Source organism: Dermacentor andersoni, chromosome 1, assembly GCF_023375885.2.
Source record: "Dermacentor andersoni chromosome 1, qqDerAnde1_hic_scaffold, whole genome shotgun sequence".
Taxonomy (NCBI): domain Eukaryota; kingdom Metazoa; phylum Arthropoda; class Arachnida; order Ixodida; family Ixodidae; genus Dermacentor; species Dermacentor andersoni.
The window spans coordinates 335,814,883-335,833,767 of NC_092814.1; the positions used below are offsets into that span (position 1 = coordinate 335,814,883).

Genomic DNA, 18,885 nt, shown 5'->3' on the forward strand with positions numbered 1-18,885 from the left:
CTTGTGTCAATATACGTTTCAGAAACTCTTGCGCTGCTGGATGTGGTATATACACCCAACATGACTTGGAATCTTTTATATCCGCTCTGCTTATAAAGCTTGTAACGAAGTCAATTTCTTATCCCGATGACTTCGTTAGAACGACAACTCACTGTATACCTGCAAACGGTCGCTAGACAAGAACAGCGCTTCTCGCAAACACCAAAGAGAGAAAGCTTGGCAATGCTTAAAGCGATTCCCAGAGCGCCTGAGGTTCGCGTAATTTTTAACGCGAATAGCTTTCTTTCGGCTCTTTTAGGGGTCGGACTTTCAGCGCATTTTACGAAGGGCGCGTGCTTTCGTGCAAACGACTGGCGGGGCGCGTTCACCGCTAACAGTAAATACATCGGATTAAAACAGTTTCGCTGCGAACGTACTTCTCATAAACTGATCAGTTTTAGATTATGGCATTTGCAACGCTAAAATAAATATTTCGTCAAATGCCACTAAACGTCCCGGGCTATTCCCGGAGGTTGTAAGATATGCAATGGGCGAAAATTCGACGGCATAAAACTTGGGCTCCAAAGGGGCCCTGCAACGCGCCAGGGAAAGATTGTTGCGCGACACCGACGGCGTCGCCACGATGCGGCGATGTTGTGCACTGCGTAGACAGGACGTGGCGTGAAGAGAGTGCCGCGATGAAGTGATTTGCGCGATTTGCGTTCCCACTATACATCTCGAGTACTGCGAAACACGCTACGGCATTTCCTTTTACAATGATTTTAACTACCGAACCTCCACGGGCGGGCCAGGTGTTGCGCAACCATGAAAACGACGCATCACATGACGAGCACTTAGGCGTGCCAACGGTCGCCTCGCGGGAGCTGTTGTAACCACAACAGCGACGCCATGGCCTCCGATGTTATAGACCGCTCGCCGACCGATTGCGGAGGTGATGGAACGCCAACAGGCTGAGCAGGCTTGACTACCATGGCGCGCCGACTCCCGCTGATGCCCCGATGCTATTGGGTGGCACCACATGACGTCATGGTAGAGTGAAATGTGCACCTTAAAAATTAAATTCTGGAGTTTTACAAGCCAAAATCCCGATTTATGAGCACGCCGTAGTGGGGAACTCCGGAATAATTTTGACTCCCTGGGGTCGTTAACGTGCACCCAATGCTGGGTAGACGGGCGTTTTTTGCACTTGGCCCCCATCAAAATGCGGCCGCCCCGGCCGGGATTTCGACGGCGGGGCAGAACGCAGCACAACACCGCCTCACCTCGAGTCCGCGCGGTTGGTCAGTGTTGGGATGCACAGCCTGTACAGCTTGTACAGCCTGAATCACACTTGCCTAGAGTGGTCAATCGGCATATGCGGCCGCCATCTTTCGCAAAAACAAACCAACAAACAACGCACAGGCCGATGCCGTAATGAGACCCCACAAGGTCATCCCACATGCTAGGTCCGCGCGCTATAGGACACCAAAACATATGTGGAACCTAGCAAAAAGCTACCGCGAGGTAGCAGCTGTGGATGTTGATGCAGTCCGCAGGTGGCCATTGTACGCCGATAACAGAGGACCCGGAAACCGCTCGTGGCCCCACTTTGTCAAAAGACGTCTTAAAGACATGCCTTCGTAACATGCAAGTAAGGGCCTCTGCGCACGTGCTGTCGCTCGAGAACTTTGCGGAGTCTGAATGTTTATGCGCTGTGGTGGAGCGCTCGGAAAGGGTTGCCCTCCTCTTCTCCCGCCACCCTCTCCCCCCCTGGCGGCGAGGGTGGCGATATGGACTTGTTGGTCGGTCATCATGGAAAGGTATCCGGATAGCGCAGCAAAACACGGACACAAGAAGAAGCGAAGACGAAGACAAGCGCTAACTACCAACAACGAAAATTTACTTCCGGGATCGGTCATACTTATGCACCAAAATAACCACGTGCACAGCAATGTCAACCATGACGATACACGTACATGACGGCATGAAAGCAATCTAAAACCGGTACATCAGGAAAACACAAGAAAATCTAAATGACATATTGCAAATGCGGTCAGCTCTCATGACATGCGCAAATCTAAATCTCTCGCGGACAATGATAGCGACAGTTTGCTGACGCATTTGCCAGCGAGCAAGAGGATTTGCTCAGTTAGTACTATTAATCTTACACACTCGCTCTTATCCCTATCTATAATAGTGGTATCTTCTAGAAGTGGGCAGCATGATCGACATGGACACGTTTTGCAATGAAAAGCAACAAAACCGTCGCCTGATACACTCTGACGCTTATTTCTGTGCTCTCTTAAGCGCTCATTGATACATCTTCCGGTTTGGCCATGTAGCATTTACCACTTGACAGCGGAATACGATAGACCACCCCTAACGCGCATCCGACGAACGGATCTTTGTAATTCTTATGACAAACCAGCCGTTTTGGCCTCATTGGGTTAGTGCTTTTGCACAAGGTACTTAGCTTACTTGGAGATGAAAAAACCCGTACAATGTAGGCGCTTACATTGACGATCATCATCGCACGCACGCCTGCAACGTTTGGCGTGCGTGCGTGCGTGCGCGTGTCGGTGTGTGTGTGTGCAGACGTCGCCCCAAGTGCATGCCTATATAGCAAGCGTGTCCCCGATGAGAAGTGAACGACACGGTATGCGTATCGCAATATTCTGATTGAACTCAAGTACGAATACCTTTTGAGGCCACGGGGATTTCAATGCTAAACCTCCACATTTGCAACAGAGGCACATGTCGAAAGCCGCAATTCATTTCCCACTTTCGTGGCCGCATTGGCAAAGCGCTGCGTCATTCTCCCGGACACAACCGTCCCAGCACGCAGCGACCCCCCTTACGCGTTCGCATCCTCCATTTACTAGGCGCGACTTTATCAACTTCCTTGTGAAGCACTATCCAAGAAAATGACTCTCCACGCGTATACATAGGCTCCGAGCGTCATCGTTCTCGGGGCGGTGGTGGAAGCGCGTGGCTGCGACGGGCGGAAACTTGCCCCAGCAGCCAACGTCTTTTTTCCGGGGTGGAAACCGACACACTTGCGTCAAAACAACGCGAAGACTCCGCGAGAAAATGGTGTCGCCACTCAGTGAAACGGCGGTACGTCGACGGCAGCGCACTGTTCCCGTGACGTCAAGAGGTCAGTCGCGGTCGAACCGGTCAAACGCGCACGCATGCCCTGCGATCGCCTTTACGTTCCATGCGCGCATCGCTTTCGACATCGCCTCGAGAGCGGATCACGGAAACGCCGCGACGAAGTCGCGACTGGGGGAACGCGCGTCGTCTTCTTGAGTGTCAGTTCGCTATAGAGCGCGCCATGATTCACGCACGATGGGACGGCACGGTAGCTTTTGCACGCATGTCAAGAAGAAAACAAAAATACAGATCCGACACACTGCGGGAGTAGATGTTATACGAGGCATTTTGCAGGTAGCTGGCCATCCAGCACCGATCGTTTGGGCTTCATCAGAGGGGTACCAGATGAACCAACATGTACAAGGTAAATATACCTGGTAGCGAAGCTTCCACAGAAGCCCATATGTTCGCAACATGGCGGTTCATCGGCGGTTCATGGGGCTTAGCGCAATCAGTGTAACGAAGGAACAATTCCGGCGGAACAATAATGAAGTAACGCCATATCTGTTAAAAAAAGAAGTGGCACCATTTTAGTTGTCAAAGACGCGAAATTTATTTTCGTGGCCTGACATTAGGGCAGCACTTTCAAATGTCCCGCAATTCGACACGATGGACGTTTCGAGCTTTCAGCGCGGAAAGCGATGCAGCGAAACGCCAGCCGTGCGGGTGTCGCAATCGCACACATAATAAAGTCCGAGGACACCTAAGAACTTTTTATGAGTTGTGAATGCGAAATCATTAATTCCCAATAGAACGCCGCTGGGCGATCCTTCGAGTCATGAATTCGTCGCGGGCAAGCGAGCGCGTAGAGAGGCTTGGCCAAGGCCTTCTAGATAGCACAAGGTCAGTGCACCTCGATCCGTGACGTCACGCTACCTTGCCCGACTGCCATAGAATCTAATGAGGGCGCTCCCGAGTGAGCCGCGACTACTTTGACGTCACCGCTTTCGTCACGCCGTGCTTGGCAATGGAATTTTCGGTCCAAGTAGCATGACGTCATAAAACAGTGCACAGCCCTGCTACCTAGGAGACGCTCGTTTTAGCCCAGTGGGTAAGAAACTTGGCATCTGAGCGTGAAGTCGTAGGTTCGAAACGCACTACCGCCAGCGTTTTTCCTTTCGAATTTATCCAGTTTATTTATACATTAATTTACTTCAAGCGATTACCGAGGCGAAGCTAGGACGCAGTCGAGAGCTTGTGCGGTCAAGGAACGCGCGGATAACGCAGGCCTCCGAGGGTGACGTGGCGTCGCGGTGATGCCCTCTTCCCTCACGCAACAGCTGGCGCGCCAGCGGAGCAGCAAGTGTGCCCTTTCGCTCGCACTGCTCCGTCGAGGTGCTCACGTGACACGGCGGCGCAGCCAATGGGAACTTAGGTACCGTTTCGCTGCTACAGCCGCCAGATTTTTCGCTCAATGGGCCATTTGATGCTTTTGCATCACAAATAACTGGGTGTTGAGCACTGGTCGCATCGTCGGATGTCAAGCCCTTCGGCCAGCGCAGTCGAACGAAGTCAGCTAAGTGAAAGATTACATCGCGATCGTAACTTACTAATTCTGACTGAACACGATGAAACACACCCCCGCGCAACTCCACGAGAACTCAGACAAACGTTGACAAACAAAACATGAGAAGGGGCGTTACCGTGGCAGGTGAACTTTACGAGCGCACCTCTCTGCATACCACACGAGCTGCATTGCATTGCAACTGATGGCGGCGTGAATGCTCTCTTTTTAGCGGGCGCTGAAAAAGAGACATTCATTCTTAATTGTAAAGCTACAGAATTATTTTCTTCCCTCATCGCATCTCTATAAAATTAATTAGAAACTTCATTTTTGTTGAATATATTCAAGTTGTGTCTTGTTCTTCATTAAAAAAACAGTTCTTCTTTAACAATGTTTGTTTTCTCCTCGCGCTTCAATCCGCTGCTCCCATAACCGCCCTTGCTGGTGTCGGTGACAATTGGTTGTGGGCCCCTTTTCGCCCGAAGCTTGGCGACCATCGACCTTGACGCGTCTGCGTAAAGCAAGCAACTATGCGGGTGACGCTAGCCTGTGCATGACATCCGAAGCAAAACGACGACGGCATGACGACTGTCACAACCTGGTCCAATCCCGAAGGCGGTACAATATCGTACATGGTTTTCGTAGCGTTATCTGCTACGAGGAAAGGACTGGGGCATGTACGCCGATCCTGACTGCTCCAACCCTTTCTCTATTTTTTGTATGGAATGCACATTGTATAGCCTCTTTGTTTTTATTTATGTATAGTTTAAAATTTTTTTGATCATGTCGTATCGTTGTGGGCCAATAAGCGATCCAATGAGCGAGGAAAGAAGGACGAAAGCGGGAGGAGGTGGCTTATTCGAGAACTCTGGCACAGACTATTATTAATTTTACTAAGCGGTGTTGCTTACGGCGCGGCTGGAACTGGTATCAGTCGAAGTATGCCAAATTTCTGCTCCACAATTGCTTGTTCCGCGTGATACAGATGTACAGGATGGCACAAATATTTCTGACATTGTCAGCCATCATAGCAGCAGACAAAGTGCCAAGTGGAAGCGTTAATCCTCCCTTGAACAATTACAGGTTAAAACTGCCACGTAGTCTTAAAGAGTGCCTCTGAGAGAACATGATCAAGATAGGCTGGAGGAAGCATGCACTGACGTCGTGTTAAGTTTGTTCAAACACGACTACATGACTTTCCATCACTGGGGAGGCAGTGATTACTAATGCACGGTAACTTTTCAGGGAAACAAGTGCACTGCTGTGACTACACGGTAAAAACAGCAGACCTCATTAAGCGACGCCCAGCAGGGTGCGTTTTGCACCGACGTCATTTAAACACGTGACCCCCGCCATTCTCCCAGGTGCTAAATCAACGACCCCCCCCCCCCCCCGAACACACCCACACCTCCTGTTTCAAGCTGTCATTGTTGTCGCAACTGTCAAAGCTGTTGTCGCTGCCTGTGTACGTCGATGCTGTTCAGGCAGACGACTACATCACAACGAATAATGGCAACTCGATCACGTGACACGCAATCGAGTTCAAGAAATGCTGGGTCATCTGGTATAATTCTGTACATATGTGCATTCGAGAACGTGCAAGCGCCTTGTCAAAATAAAAACCAATTAGAGCGGCTCAAAGAGGAAGCTTTACAACCGCAGACGTATATAACATCGGTGAAATTGGATGTTCTACAACTACGCTTTAGTATAATCACCTGTTTCGAAGTAAGCTTCAACACACCAGTCTTAATTCTGCGCAACCCTCTGACAGCAATGTTTTGTTAGTGAAATCTCCAGCATACGGCGTTGAAATTGTGCGACGGATTGCTGTATTATTCAGGGCGACAGCACAAACTGAGGCGTCTACGAATCCATTTTTTTTTTTTTTGAGAGATCGATATGGACATCCAACTTATTGAACTAAAGCTCTCAAGGTTATCGCCCATAGCATAAAAGCTTGCCACTGGCAACAAAATATTAGGAGCTCAGCGCTTTTACACCACCTTCTAAACCGGAAACAAGCTCTCCGGATCTTTTTTTCGTAGAAATTGACGTAACCTCGATTTCTCACCAGACGACAGCTAACCGGTTGAGGTGCGCAAATACCATTGAAAAAATAATAATTTTCAAATAGCAAGGTGGTTCTTTAAAGTGGCCATCATCAGCAAGCGTAGGACATTTAAACGTCACCGCCTATATATACGCAACACCTCGCATACCGGTACGCGTGCAGAATTCAATGCAGAATCGTTGCTCAGCAAGGAGCAGACAAGTGTGTCTCCAAATGTACACGCCCAGCAGGATGGGGATTTCACGCGGTGAGATTGGAGACACGCGACGACGACAGGAACTCGTCGTCTCTACTGCGAGTTCGACGCTGCAAACTAGTTGACCTTGCGCAAGGCGATTACCCGTACACTAATCTTCTGCTCGTGCCAGCGTCGACCTCTTTGTCCTCGACACGTTCTTTCTTTCGATTATTTTGTTGTTCTAAGCATTATTCATCATTAGCGATAGCCACCTTCACGGAGTAACACGTATGCCGACCCCGCACCAGTGTCTACAGAGGCTAATTATTTTGCTGCCGGCTCCTTAGTAGACGTTCATACGATTTCGCACTTCTAGTATATTCTGAGTGATGTGGCGCGCACTTCACGCATAAAAGCGTCACCGAGCGGTTCGCGTGTCTAGCAGTGAAGTCGGACGGCTGCGCATCACGGCCACAGTTCGATCGTATATCGGAAATTCCGTTTATTTACTTCCTTCGGTGCACGCACGGTTTGCGTTGTAGATCACCCGTCGATTTTCTTTAGATTCTCGTTGGCTTTCGATCGCTGGGTTGTGGATTTCGTCTTCCTATGTGGAACGGTGCAATACGGTCCGAACAAGCGTTCCACAGTTACGAAAAAAAGAATGTGGCAGCGGCACATTGAGCATCCTAACGTAGACACCGACCTGCTTACAGAAAGAGAGAGAAAAAGAAACAAGAAAAAAAGAAGGAAAAAATACAATACGTTCAAAGACACACGAAAAATCATCCAGGAAACTTATGTAAGCCTTTCCTGCTCTTTCCTGAACGAAAAGATTCAGGCGCCGCTGTTCGGACGCCAAGAGAGTTCCGAAAGGGAGCATACATATCCCGATCTCGAGTTTCTCTTTATCGTCCGTATACAATTGGCTAGAAGGCAGTCTACATTCGACTTTTCCTGCTCACAGACCATACTACAGTCTCGCACTCTATTTGCGATGCAGCGTAGGTCACCTGTACCATTTTAATCGAGGACGTTTGTCGGGGCACGCTTGTAACGGCTCATCTTATAGTGTGCTAACCCTTTGCATTCAGGCCGGCCTTTTGCATACGCGCTGCACAATTTACGACGAGCGAGACGCACCCAACCCGGCCTCCATACATCGTTGCCACTCGCAAGTGCTACAGCTAAGGAGATAACAGCGATAAGGAAAAAAAAGAAAATGACGTAGCACCTCCGAGGCGCAAACATTCGCCGTAAAGGTAGGACGTTATTTAAGCGACTATAAGTGGCTGCGGTTCCCCAAGAGCCCGATACGTCCACTCGCGCTGCGTGGTTATCCACGGGCGCTCGTATATGAGTGCACTATAGCGAAGAAAGTGCAGCCAAATCGAGGAAAGCGCAAGGCACACGTACCGCCTGTGCCAGGAATTATGCATCTATGATGGAGCACCGGAAAATGTGTCAAAACCGCTACAGGCTACTCGGAAAAAGTCGATGCAGTGAGACCACGCTATACATATGTGGGCATTTTCTCATCAGTATTCACAATTACAGATTCATTAAATATCAGTTCACTGTACAATCATTCACGCCGCGTTCTTTTCTTCTTTGTTAGTAAAGAGGACTGACTGGCGGGCTGAAATAACACGAACAGATTAATCATTCACTGCAAGCATTACTAGAAAGGAAAGAACAATTGTTTCGCCTTCGCTATAGGAACACAGCGCGTCGAACATACAACTAAAAACATGCAGTAGCGAGTTCAACGAAGCGGTCGTATGTATAGCAATATACTCAGTGCGCTGAACTGAAATGTAGCCACGTTGATTATTCAACTTAATTATAATTATCACATGTCCGACGAAATGCACTGGCGCTCCAGTTACCTTTTTTTAAAGAAACCACTGTTTTATGCAGTGAAGCACAAAAATAATTGGAACACTAATGCATTTCGTCGGACACATTGAAAATTATTATCTCGAAACTGGTGCAGCCCGGAGAATTAGTTCCAAGTGTATCATCATCATCATCTTCTTCTTCTTCTTCTTCTTCTTTTTCTTCTTCTTCTTCAGCCTGGTTACGCCCACTGCAGGGCAAAGGCATCTCCCATACTTCTCCAACTACCCCGGCCATGTGCTAATTGTGGCCACGTTGTCCCTGCAAATTTCTCAATCTCATCCGCCCACCTAACTTTCTGCCGCCTCCTGCTACGCTTCCCTTCCCTTGGAATCCAGTCCGTAAACCTTAATGACCATCGGTTATCTTCACTCCTCATAACATGTCCTGCCCACGCCCATTTCTTCTTCTTGATTTCAACTAAGATGTCATTAACTCGCATTTGTTCCCTCACCCAATCTGCTCTTTTCTTATCCCTTAACGTTACAACCATCATTCTTCTTTCCATAGCTCGTTGCGTCGTCCTCAATTTAGGTAGAACCCTTTTCGTAAGCCTCCAGGTTTCTGCCCCGTAGGTGAGTACTGGTAAGACACAGCTGTTATGCACTTTTCTCTTGAGGGATAATGGCAACCTGCTGTTCATGATCTGAGAATGCCTGCCAAACGCACCCCAGCCCATTTTTATTATTCTGATTATTTCGGTCTCATGATCTGGATCCGCGGTCAATACCTGCCCTAAGTAGATGTATGGCCTTACCACTTCCAGTTCCTCGCTACATATCGTAAACTGCTGTTTTCTTCCGAGACTGTTAAACATTACTTTAGTTTTCTGCAGATTAATTTTTAGACCCACTCTTCTGCTTTGCCTCTCCGGGTCAGTGAGCATGCACTGCAAGTGGTCCCCTGAGTTACTAAGCAAGGCAATATCATCAGCGCATCGCAAGTTACTAAGGTATTCTCCATTAACGCTTATCCCCAATTCTTCCCAATCCAGGTCTCTGATACCTCTTGCAAACACGCTGTGAATGGCATTGGGGAGATCGTATCTCCCTGCCTGACGCCCTTCTTTGTTGGGATTTTGTTGCTTCCTTTATGGAGGACAACGGTGGCTGTGGAACCGCTATAGATATCTTTCAGTATTTTTACACACGGCTCCGTCTACACCCTGATTCCGTAAATGCCTGCATGACATGCTGAGGTTTCGACTGAATCAAACGCTTTCTCGTTTGATTCAGTCGAAACCTCAGAAGTCATGCAGTCATGTGTATACGCATTGCCAATTCTCACCGGCTATATAATTCATAGATTGAAATATGTGCCGTGAAACAATTACTTAAAAAGTTAATGAGCGTGCTTATGTTAATTATTCAGTTAAGCAGAAGCAATGGCCGCCTCATCGAGTAATTTAGATCAAGGGTTAGAATTGTGCTATCCGCCACAGGCAATTTCTTCAAAAATTTGATGCAGCAAAGAAAAAAAAAAGGCCCTGTATATACACGAATGTGTGTGCACCATGGTTGAAGTGGATGCGAAAGCCACTCCAACGCGCGGTGTCGGCAATTCTTCTCGAGCAGGGTATTTATTACCTCTCTCTCCTAGCACCCAACATGCCAAACCATAGAGTTACAGAAGCACTGCTTTGCTCCATTAGGAGCAAGGTACTGCTTCTATAACATCGATTCGTAATGAGAATGCAATGAATGAAGAAAGTAATGAGAATTCTCATTGCGTTCGTGTCGTGTGTGCTGCAAAGACTAACCCCACACGGCTCGAAAAGAGCTGCCGTTGCTCTCAGGTAAACATTAACCCCACAAAATTAGGTATCCTGTTCCTATACATTCAGTTTCCCTTGAAGGACATTGTTTTAATTCACGTGGCTTAAGCACACCGCGCGGCGAATGGAAGATATTTGTTGTACACTATATCGGATTCGCGGCCTTCTTATTGCATGTCCTGCAGTAAATATACGCGAGTTCAATCCATTTCCGGTGCTATACACGCGTATTTTTATTGAACGCACCGAACCAACGGACCTAACTTTTTAAAAATTCTTCTTTACGAAGTATAATCATCGCCTTTCATCTTCGTATTCACGTTCAGCCAATCACGCGTTTTCCAAACAAAGACTTCGGTCGGCCTTCATATCTAGATGCTTTTGACGCCCTGCGCAGTCGACTTCCGTTAATTCGACCCTTGCGGTACCGCAAGATGTGGTCGGATCATCCGAAAAGTCGAATTAACAAACGGCCGCAAACTGAAGCGATTCAAATGTATATATTATTCTTTCAAGGAGTCAGAAATGCATTCTTGCTTCTTCCTCTTGAAGCGCGACTGAACCAGCACGCAGCGACATGCTTAAACACGCTGCCTCAGCTTTGGAGCGCGAAGAAACGTCCTGCAGCGTTGAGCCCAGCATCAACGTAAGCCGCACTCGGTGACGCATGCGGGACGCGACATCTGTTTAGACAACAAAGCCACATTTCTTCAAACTGCTGGAAATCGCCGCGGGCTGCACAAATTCCCACGCACGTGCTAGCGTGTGCACTGCTATGAGCACCTATACGTGGAGGCCAATTGTCGCTTTCGAGGCACATTATCATCCAGTCGGCGGGGGTCGAATTAACCGAAGACGCATGGTTTCGAATTCAAACGAAACGATTTTTTTTTTCTGCCATTGAAATGTATACGGTTTCTTGCGAGGTCATTCCATTGCTTTCGAATTAAACAAAAAAATTCAGTTAACCAATGCCAAAATAAGGGGAGTCGACTGTATTTTTCTTTTGCGTTCGAATGCTGCCAAGCTTCGTTTGGCAATCGGTCACAAAGAAAAAAGAGAAAATAAAAGTCATTTGATATACCAATTCCCCATTCTGCATATATTACTTATTTTCATTTGCAACAGTCACATATCCCTACAGTGCGCCAAGTACATAAAATAAAGGTTACAATGTTGATACAGCTACATATAGCGTGTGCGCTTCTTCGTATATGTGAGGTCGACAACCTATTTGCTAGCCAAATCTGATCGTCCTGTGCTTGCGCTTATACGTAACTCAACAGACAAAAACGTGGCAAATCAGTTCTGCGGAAGCCCGCAAGTTGGGGGAAGTAGATGAAAGGGGAAAATTGGCATCCACCCGAATTGCAGCACGAAGCTACAGGGGAAACCCATGCGGGTTTCTCCGAAAGAAAGCCTCGCAGTTGAAGAAAAATACATCCAGGTCCGGGACTCGAACCCGGGACCAACACCTTTCCGGGGCAATCGCTCTACCATCTGAGCCGATCGCAAATCGAGGCCTAATTAATCGACAATTCGAGGAACAGGGACATTGAATACGGCAAATCAGTTCGGCGGAAGCCCACAGATCGGGTGGATGCAACCCAATGTTTCCCTTTCATGTACTTTCCTCCACTTTGCGTGCTTCCGCATAGCTGATTTGCCATATTCAGTGTCCCAGTTCTTCGAGTTGTTGATTAATTCGCCCTCGCTCTGTGATCGTGTAGCCACCTGGTTAGCTCAGATGGCAGAGCGACCGCCCCGGATGGGCGTTGGTTCCGGGTTCGAGTCCCGGACCAGGACAAAATTTTCTTCAACTGCGAGGCTTTCTGTGGGAGAAACCGGTATGGGTTTCCCCTGTAGCTTCGTGCTACAAATAAGGTAGATACCAATTTTTCCAGTTCAAACAAAAACGTACTACCGACGCCAAGAGTTTCCGGAAGTTCTGGATGTGCACAAAAAGGCTACATATTTACGCAGCCTCCTGTTAACCTTTGCAGCCTTCAACTATTGTGTTACTGCTTATACACGTACTGCCTGCAAGCACAAAGTGGTGGGGTAATTCAGCTTCTGGTCGCAGCCTGCGCCCCCACAAACCTTTCATGCATGCCAACGATATAGACGTAGCATTGAAACACACCGAAGCCGCCAGCAATGGAAATTCATCCAACCAATGAAAAACGCCAACCATATCGCGGGTTGCACTGAAGAGAGAAAAATGGTGAAGCTGATTCCAAAGATACCGCTTGGCCTTTTTTTTTCCCCCATTCGTTTACTGCGACAGCAAGCAAAGATGAAGTTCCCTCTATACGTAAGCGTGTGGAAATCTGTTCCAAGTTTACTCAATTTCTTGCGATTTCTTCCGACGCTCATAATAACGTGCGATTTCGTCCAATCTTTTGCGAAGCTTGTTTAACTTACACCTTCTCTCCATCGCCTTCTTATTCATTATACTTTTTTTCTTTTTTTTTTAAGGAAGCTGCATGTTTCTCCACCGCTGCGCTATAGCAATCGGGCCCTGTGTGTGGCTTATTAGTTCCTTTATAGCCGTTCCCACAAGACCTATGACAACGGCGTATCTAGCACGAGCCAGACAGTGAGACAGTCGTTCCAGAGGTATACCGTTAGCCACAGACAACGCATGGAGAGGTCGACCCAAAGCGGCTCGCAACTCTCGTCGCAGTACAGAAAGTATATTGCGTAGTAACGGGCAGACCGACAACGATGTGGCGGCAACGGTGATGCGCAATGGCGTGTATATAAAGGCGGCCGGTGGTCTCGCGCGTAGAAGCCTTCAAGTACCACCGGCGGTGATGTGGCTGATCACGGCAAAGCGTCGTCTGCTGTCTGGTTTGCCACAGTTCATTGGCAGCAGTTTCTGAAGACACCCGGTGACCGCGAGAAAAGACAACCTTCGATGTCAGACCGTACTGTGCAGTTCACTCTTTTATCGCAGTAGCCGTGGCGTCAAAATACTGTCGCCCCGAGCGTGGAGCGATTGCGTCTCTTCATCAAAGTCGCGCCGTGACAGTGCGATCGAGGCGATAAAGCGTACGCGCGAGATTCCCTCCTCTCGTCACCTTTCTCGCATTCCCAATCAATCAAGCCGCAATACAGAAGCGAGCATGAAAATATCTCAACTCGAAGTACTATCAGCGTCAAATGAAAGTTCAACAGCGGAGCGCGTGGCCCAAGCATAAGTGAAGATATAGTCCGCGCCGTCCAGTCATCACCATTGACAGGCGCACACATTCGGTTGGGCGCACTGCGCGATCCCCCTCTAGTGAGATAATTTCACTTCTGTTCTGGTTCTTACATTTGAAAGGGAGAAAATAAAAAATAAAAATGAAGCTAAAGTATTGCAGTTTACGGCGAGTCTTGTCAAGTGCTGTCGGCGCGAATAGCGGTGCGCGTGGTGCAGTTTGCACCGTTATCGCAAGGTAGATTCGCCTGCACGGTCCGCGCGGACGAATCTACCTTGCCATGACGGTGAAAACTGCACCACGCTCACCGCTGTTCGCGCGGACAGCACTTGTGGTTTCGGCGATCTGTGCGACAAGACTCGCCGTAAACTGCAATATTTTAGGTTCATTTTTATTTTTCATTTTCTCCCTTTCAAATGTAATAACCAGAACAGAAGCGAAATTATTTCACTAGAGGGGGATCGCGCAGTGCGCCCAAACCGGAGGTGCGCGCCTGGCAATGGTGATGACTGGACGGCGCGCACTATACCTTCACTTATGCTTGGGCCACACGCTCCGCTGTTCAACTTTCATTTGACGCTGATAGTACTATACGGAGTGCAGCATACGATATGGTTAGCTGGCCGCGGGACGACGCCACGCAGAAGAGGAACGTTAGAAGAATGCGCGCTCGGAGGCGCCCTCGACGACAGCGCGGGCACGGCGCTTACGTGCAGGCGGTAGGATCCCGCGGAGCGGGAACGCCGGCCCTGCAGCTTCCGCAGACACCAGTGCGGAAGGCAGTACTCGATGCAGCACTGGCCCGGCACGGACATGTTCTCGGGAGACACGGGCAGCTCCGAAGCGGGACAGCGGTTGTCGACCCTTCTCTCTTCACTGCGAGCGACGAGAAGACCACACGGCGCAGCGCCTGTAGTCAACCGGGTGGCCGCTAACGGAATGGATATGTATATCCACCTACGGCGTTAGACACGTCTCCGAACGTCGTTTGCGTTTGGCCGGCTCCCTCGGGACAAACGATCGTGCTATATACGCACTTTCCACGCCAACGTGGAGTCGTCTGTGCCCGCCTTGCAGGAGCGGATCGCACTAGACGGTCGCACTGCGTTATACAAATACTCCCGACGCAGTAGAATGCGTGCTTACAAGTACCGTGCTATTTGGTCACAGCAGCATTCCGTGCGCGAAGAACTGTTGCAGGATGTATACATACAGGGGACCTAGAAATAGTTTTGGCCGCGCCTTATTACTGCAAGAAAAAAAAAAAAATAACGCGTTTGAACGTCGCAGTACTTTCCGTCTGGCAAGATGAAGCTTACTTGCAAGTTTACTTCAAAGACCATGTTGGAGTCACATGTTAAAGAAATGTTAGAGCAGGAAGACCCAGATTTAGAAAAAACCTAACAGCGTGACCTCCTATGATTACGCTACATAATCATTTATACAAAGAGAGCAAGCAGCTCATTAAAGGAGTGCGGACGTGTGAGCAATGTAAACAATAATTAGGAAAAGTTGATTACACGCAACAAAAACCGGTAAACAAGCGGTGGACGGTCACACTACAGCTGACAAAGAAATGTGACTCGGCTGACTTTTAACCGGTACAGTTGCCGACCTCTTGAAGGTCAACGCGCGAGCACGTACATACAAAGTGTTCGTGCAGCGCGCCTATCACAGGCACCTTCCGGTGAGGGAACAGTGAGAATAGGGAACCACCTTCTCCTCTTAAGACGTTCTCTTATGCCGTAATCGATCCCTGAATACCATGATACCCTTTACTAAAAAAATGCGTACCACTGACGTCGCACTGCGCTACTGGCTACGAACGAAACACACGAGGCCGTGAAACTGCGAGTATAATGCATGGCTGGACCATCTGCGAAAAAGAATTGTGATCCTGCGCTCAAACATATGCTTGGCTCGCATTTCGTGGTCAGTTTCCCGGGGGTGCAAACAGTGGCGCGGTTAAAAATTAAAAAAAAAAATTGTGGGGTTTTAACGTCCCGAAACTGCACAGCGTGTTATGAGTAAAGCCGCAGTGGGGGGAAGCTCCGGCTTATTTTGACCACCTGCTGTTCTATAACGTGCAACCAAAGCCCGGTACACGCACGTTTTTACATTCCACCTCCACTGGAATGCGGCCACCGTGGCCGGAGTCGAACCCGCGATCTCGTGCTCAGCAGCGCAACACCATATAGCCACTGAGCTACCGCAGTGCCGAAAGCGGGGCAGTTCGGATTTGATTTGTAACGTCTTCATTAAAAAAAAAAAAAAAAAGGTAGAACGAAAGGAAAGAAGGGCAAAACCGGCAGTCGTGGCCTCGCGGTAAGCTGCCCGCCTCGACTGCAGGAGATCGCGGGTTCTCGCTGCCGCCGCTCACTCACCGGTTCGCCGAAATGGGCACAAGCGTTACCCGGCCTGGCACTTTGCTTTCTTCAGGAGTGCATGACATGCTTGGGGAGTGAAAGCTCGCGCCTTGAAAGCCCGTAGAAACACTTGAGAGCGCGAACGTGACCTGTGGGGGTCTGATCATGGCCGCAATTTCCAATTAAAATCCCTAGATCGGCTTTATAAAGAGACTTTATTTCCCATGTGGCGTCCCAATGCACATATTGGGTGGGGACCCACCCCCCCTCGGGTTGCGGAGAAACATCCATTTCACCGCAACGGTGGCGAAATGGTCGAGCGTCCTCCTCGTATGCAGTAAGCACTTAATACGTAATTGCCCAAACGGAAGCTGCCCAGACCCCCCCTCCCCTTTTTTTTTCTTCAGGGTTTTGTTGTCCCCACAGGGTTCGAAAGGACTGGCATGGAGCGGGCTCCCATCCCCAGCACAATTTCCTCCTAAAGAAAGCCTTATGTCGGGCCGGGTGGGTATACGCCTGTGCCCATTTGGATGAACGGTCGGTAACTGGCTTTTCGGAGAGTAGGTTCATTAATTTTGCTTGATAACTTCGTATCAGTGCTGGGAAGTTTAAAGCTCTACGCCAAGAGCGTTTTTTTTTTTTTTTTTTAAAGCACACATCAAATTTGGAGGGATATCTTTTCACCGGTATAAGAGCCGCACAGCCGCAGCATAAGAGACAACTACAGAAAGAAAAATGCCTCGATGGCAGCTAACCTTAGACGAGCGACGGGAAGTGATTGCTTATCGGCAAGTTCTTTTCTCAGCATGAAATTAAGGCGCAAGGGTATAGCCAATACGGTAAAGCCCGGAGTACATGGAGCGAACTATCGCGCCAAAGCTATGACTGCGTCAGAGGCGAACGCCGGACGCCCCGCGTCAAAGAACTTGACGCTGGCCATCGATCTGACTATTGACTACGGACACCGTCAAATTCCGTCATATTGCCGAATTTTGCAATGACGGTATTAACGCGACAGCGTTAAGGGATCCGTGTCGCAGAAAAACCGGTGTCGCGGTGTCCGACGTCGGCATCGGCACCAGCGTTGGCGCCCGTAGGCGAAAACTGCCTTATATATTTAAGCAGATGTATATGCCACGCCTTGCTATACGACATGCGGTAATACGCGGGTTATATCACACCGTTCTATCACTATAGTTGCTCACGCCTTGTCTCACATTCTTGACAAAGTTATTCCGACGAATTTTGATAATAACAGCCCACAAACAAATGTCGTGAAACAAACCACCGACAGCGCGAGCATTTTATGTTAAATCTTCTCAGACTGGAAAAGTTCGAAACAATAACAGAAACTTGAAAATGACGTAAATATTATGGCGCGGCTGTGCACAATCTCCGGGATAGGCCCAAGCAAGAGGCCACGTTTCTACCAGAAAGCTCGCCTTCGTGCATAGTGTTCGCCACCAGCGTTTCTCGATAAGCATAACGGTTACATATGCTGCAGTTACCGGGAAGCGTGAGAAGCAGTCAGGGACCTTCGAATGTTATCGCGTTCCACTGTTAAAGGCGAAGCTTATCGCGAAGGTTATCGCGTCCTCCAATTTATTTACAGGGAAACCTGTATATATGACTAACCTTCCGTAGTTTTTTCGGCGTCCGGCAACAGAAACGGACTTGGCGATTCCTAACAAATCCATACACAATGGGTTTCATTGTTTGCTTTGTGTGTAATCAAAAACGGGTGAGTGCAGCGGCGCAGATGTCAAAATGCGGAACAGATTAGAATCCTTTTTTTTTATTATGGGGTTTTACGTGCCAAAAACACTTTCTGATTATGAGGCACGCCGTAGTGGAGGACTCCGGAAATTTCGACCACCTGGGGTTCTTCAACGTGCACCTAAATCTAAGTACACGTGTGTTTTCGCATTTCGCCCCCATTGGAATGCGGCCGCCGTGGCCGGGGATTCGATCTCGCGACCTCGTGCTCAGCAGCCCAACACCACTAAGCAACCGGGGCGGCTATTAGATCGCTCGCAGTGAAATATAGCGTGACGTCAAGGTTATCGCAGTATATAAGCAGGAGAGGTATCAGCGCTAAAAACAGCTGCGTTATCGATAGGCCGGACACGTATAGTTCATACACCCGAACAACAACATGCGAGCGCCGGAGGGAACAGCAACGGGAATGTAAACGGCGCCGGCGCGAAACGACCACCGACGGAGAACGTTCCCGCGATGCTGAACGAACAAACGACAATGGCGAGCCCGGGCAACCATACCACTCTGTGAAGATGGAATGGCAGAGAAAGCACTTTGGTTTTCGTTTGAGAGCGTTGACTGTCGTCAGCTTTCGCCGCCATTCCATCTTCACAGAGTGGAATGGTCATTTTTTTTTTCGTCAATCAGAGAGAACGCGTAGCCGCCCCCTGTGCCAATCAGAGCAGACAAGGTGGCGAATTCGACAATACGGCGGAACTCGAAGATGTCCATGAATAGCACCCCCGAGCCAGATATTCTAGTCGGGCGAACGGCGCCGCCGGAGGCGTCCAACGCGTGCAGAACGTGAGCCAATCCGCGGGCTGATTTGCTCCTAACGTCAAGCATACGGCTCGTCTGCTTGTAATGGCGGACAACTTGTAGGGCGACGCAAACAGACGAACAGAAATTAATCATTGCCGCCTAAATACGCGCATTGTATGGTGCGTACTATCTGTTTTTGAGTAAGTGTGGCTTCACCTTGGAACGGTGCAAG

The 18,885-nt window shown here is 48.9% G+C and overlaps 1 protein-coding gene across 2 annotated transcripts in view; it reads right to left on the reverse strand.

Moving 5' to 3' along the window:
- Window positions 1-18,885, reverse strand: part of LOC126516470 (DAZ-associated protein 2-like) — an 84,953-nt gene that overhangs the window by 51,641 nt on the left and 14,427 nt on the right. The window contains exon 2 of one of the 2 annotated variants that reach the window (XM_055064069.1): window positions 14,478-14,643. The exons of the other annotated variant lie outside the window; for it this stretch is intronic. Within the exon in view, the coding sequence (XP_054920044.1) occupies window positions 14,478-14,582 (105 nt within the window). The 5' untranslated portion in view covers window positions 14,583-14,643. The remainder of the gene's footprint in view (window positions 1-14,477; window positions 14,644-18,885) is intronic. 2 annotated transcript variants of the gene reach the window in all.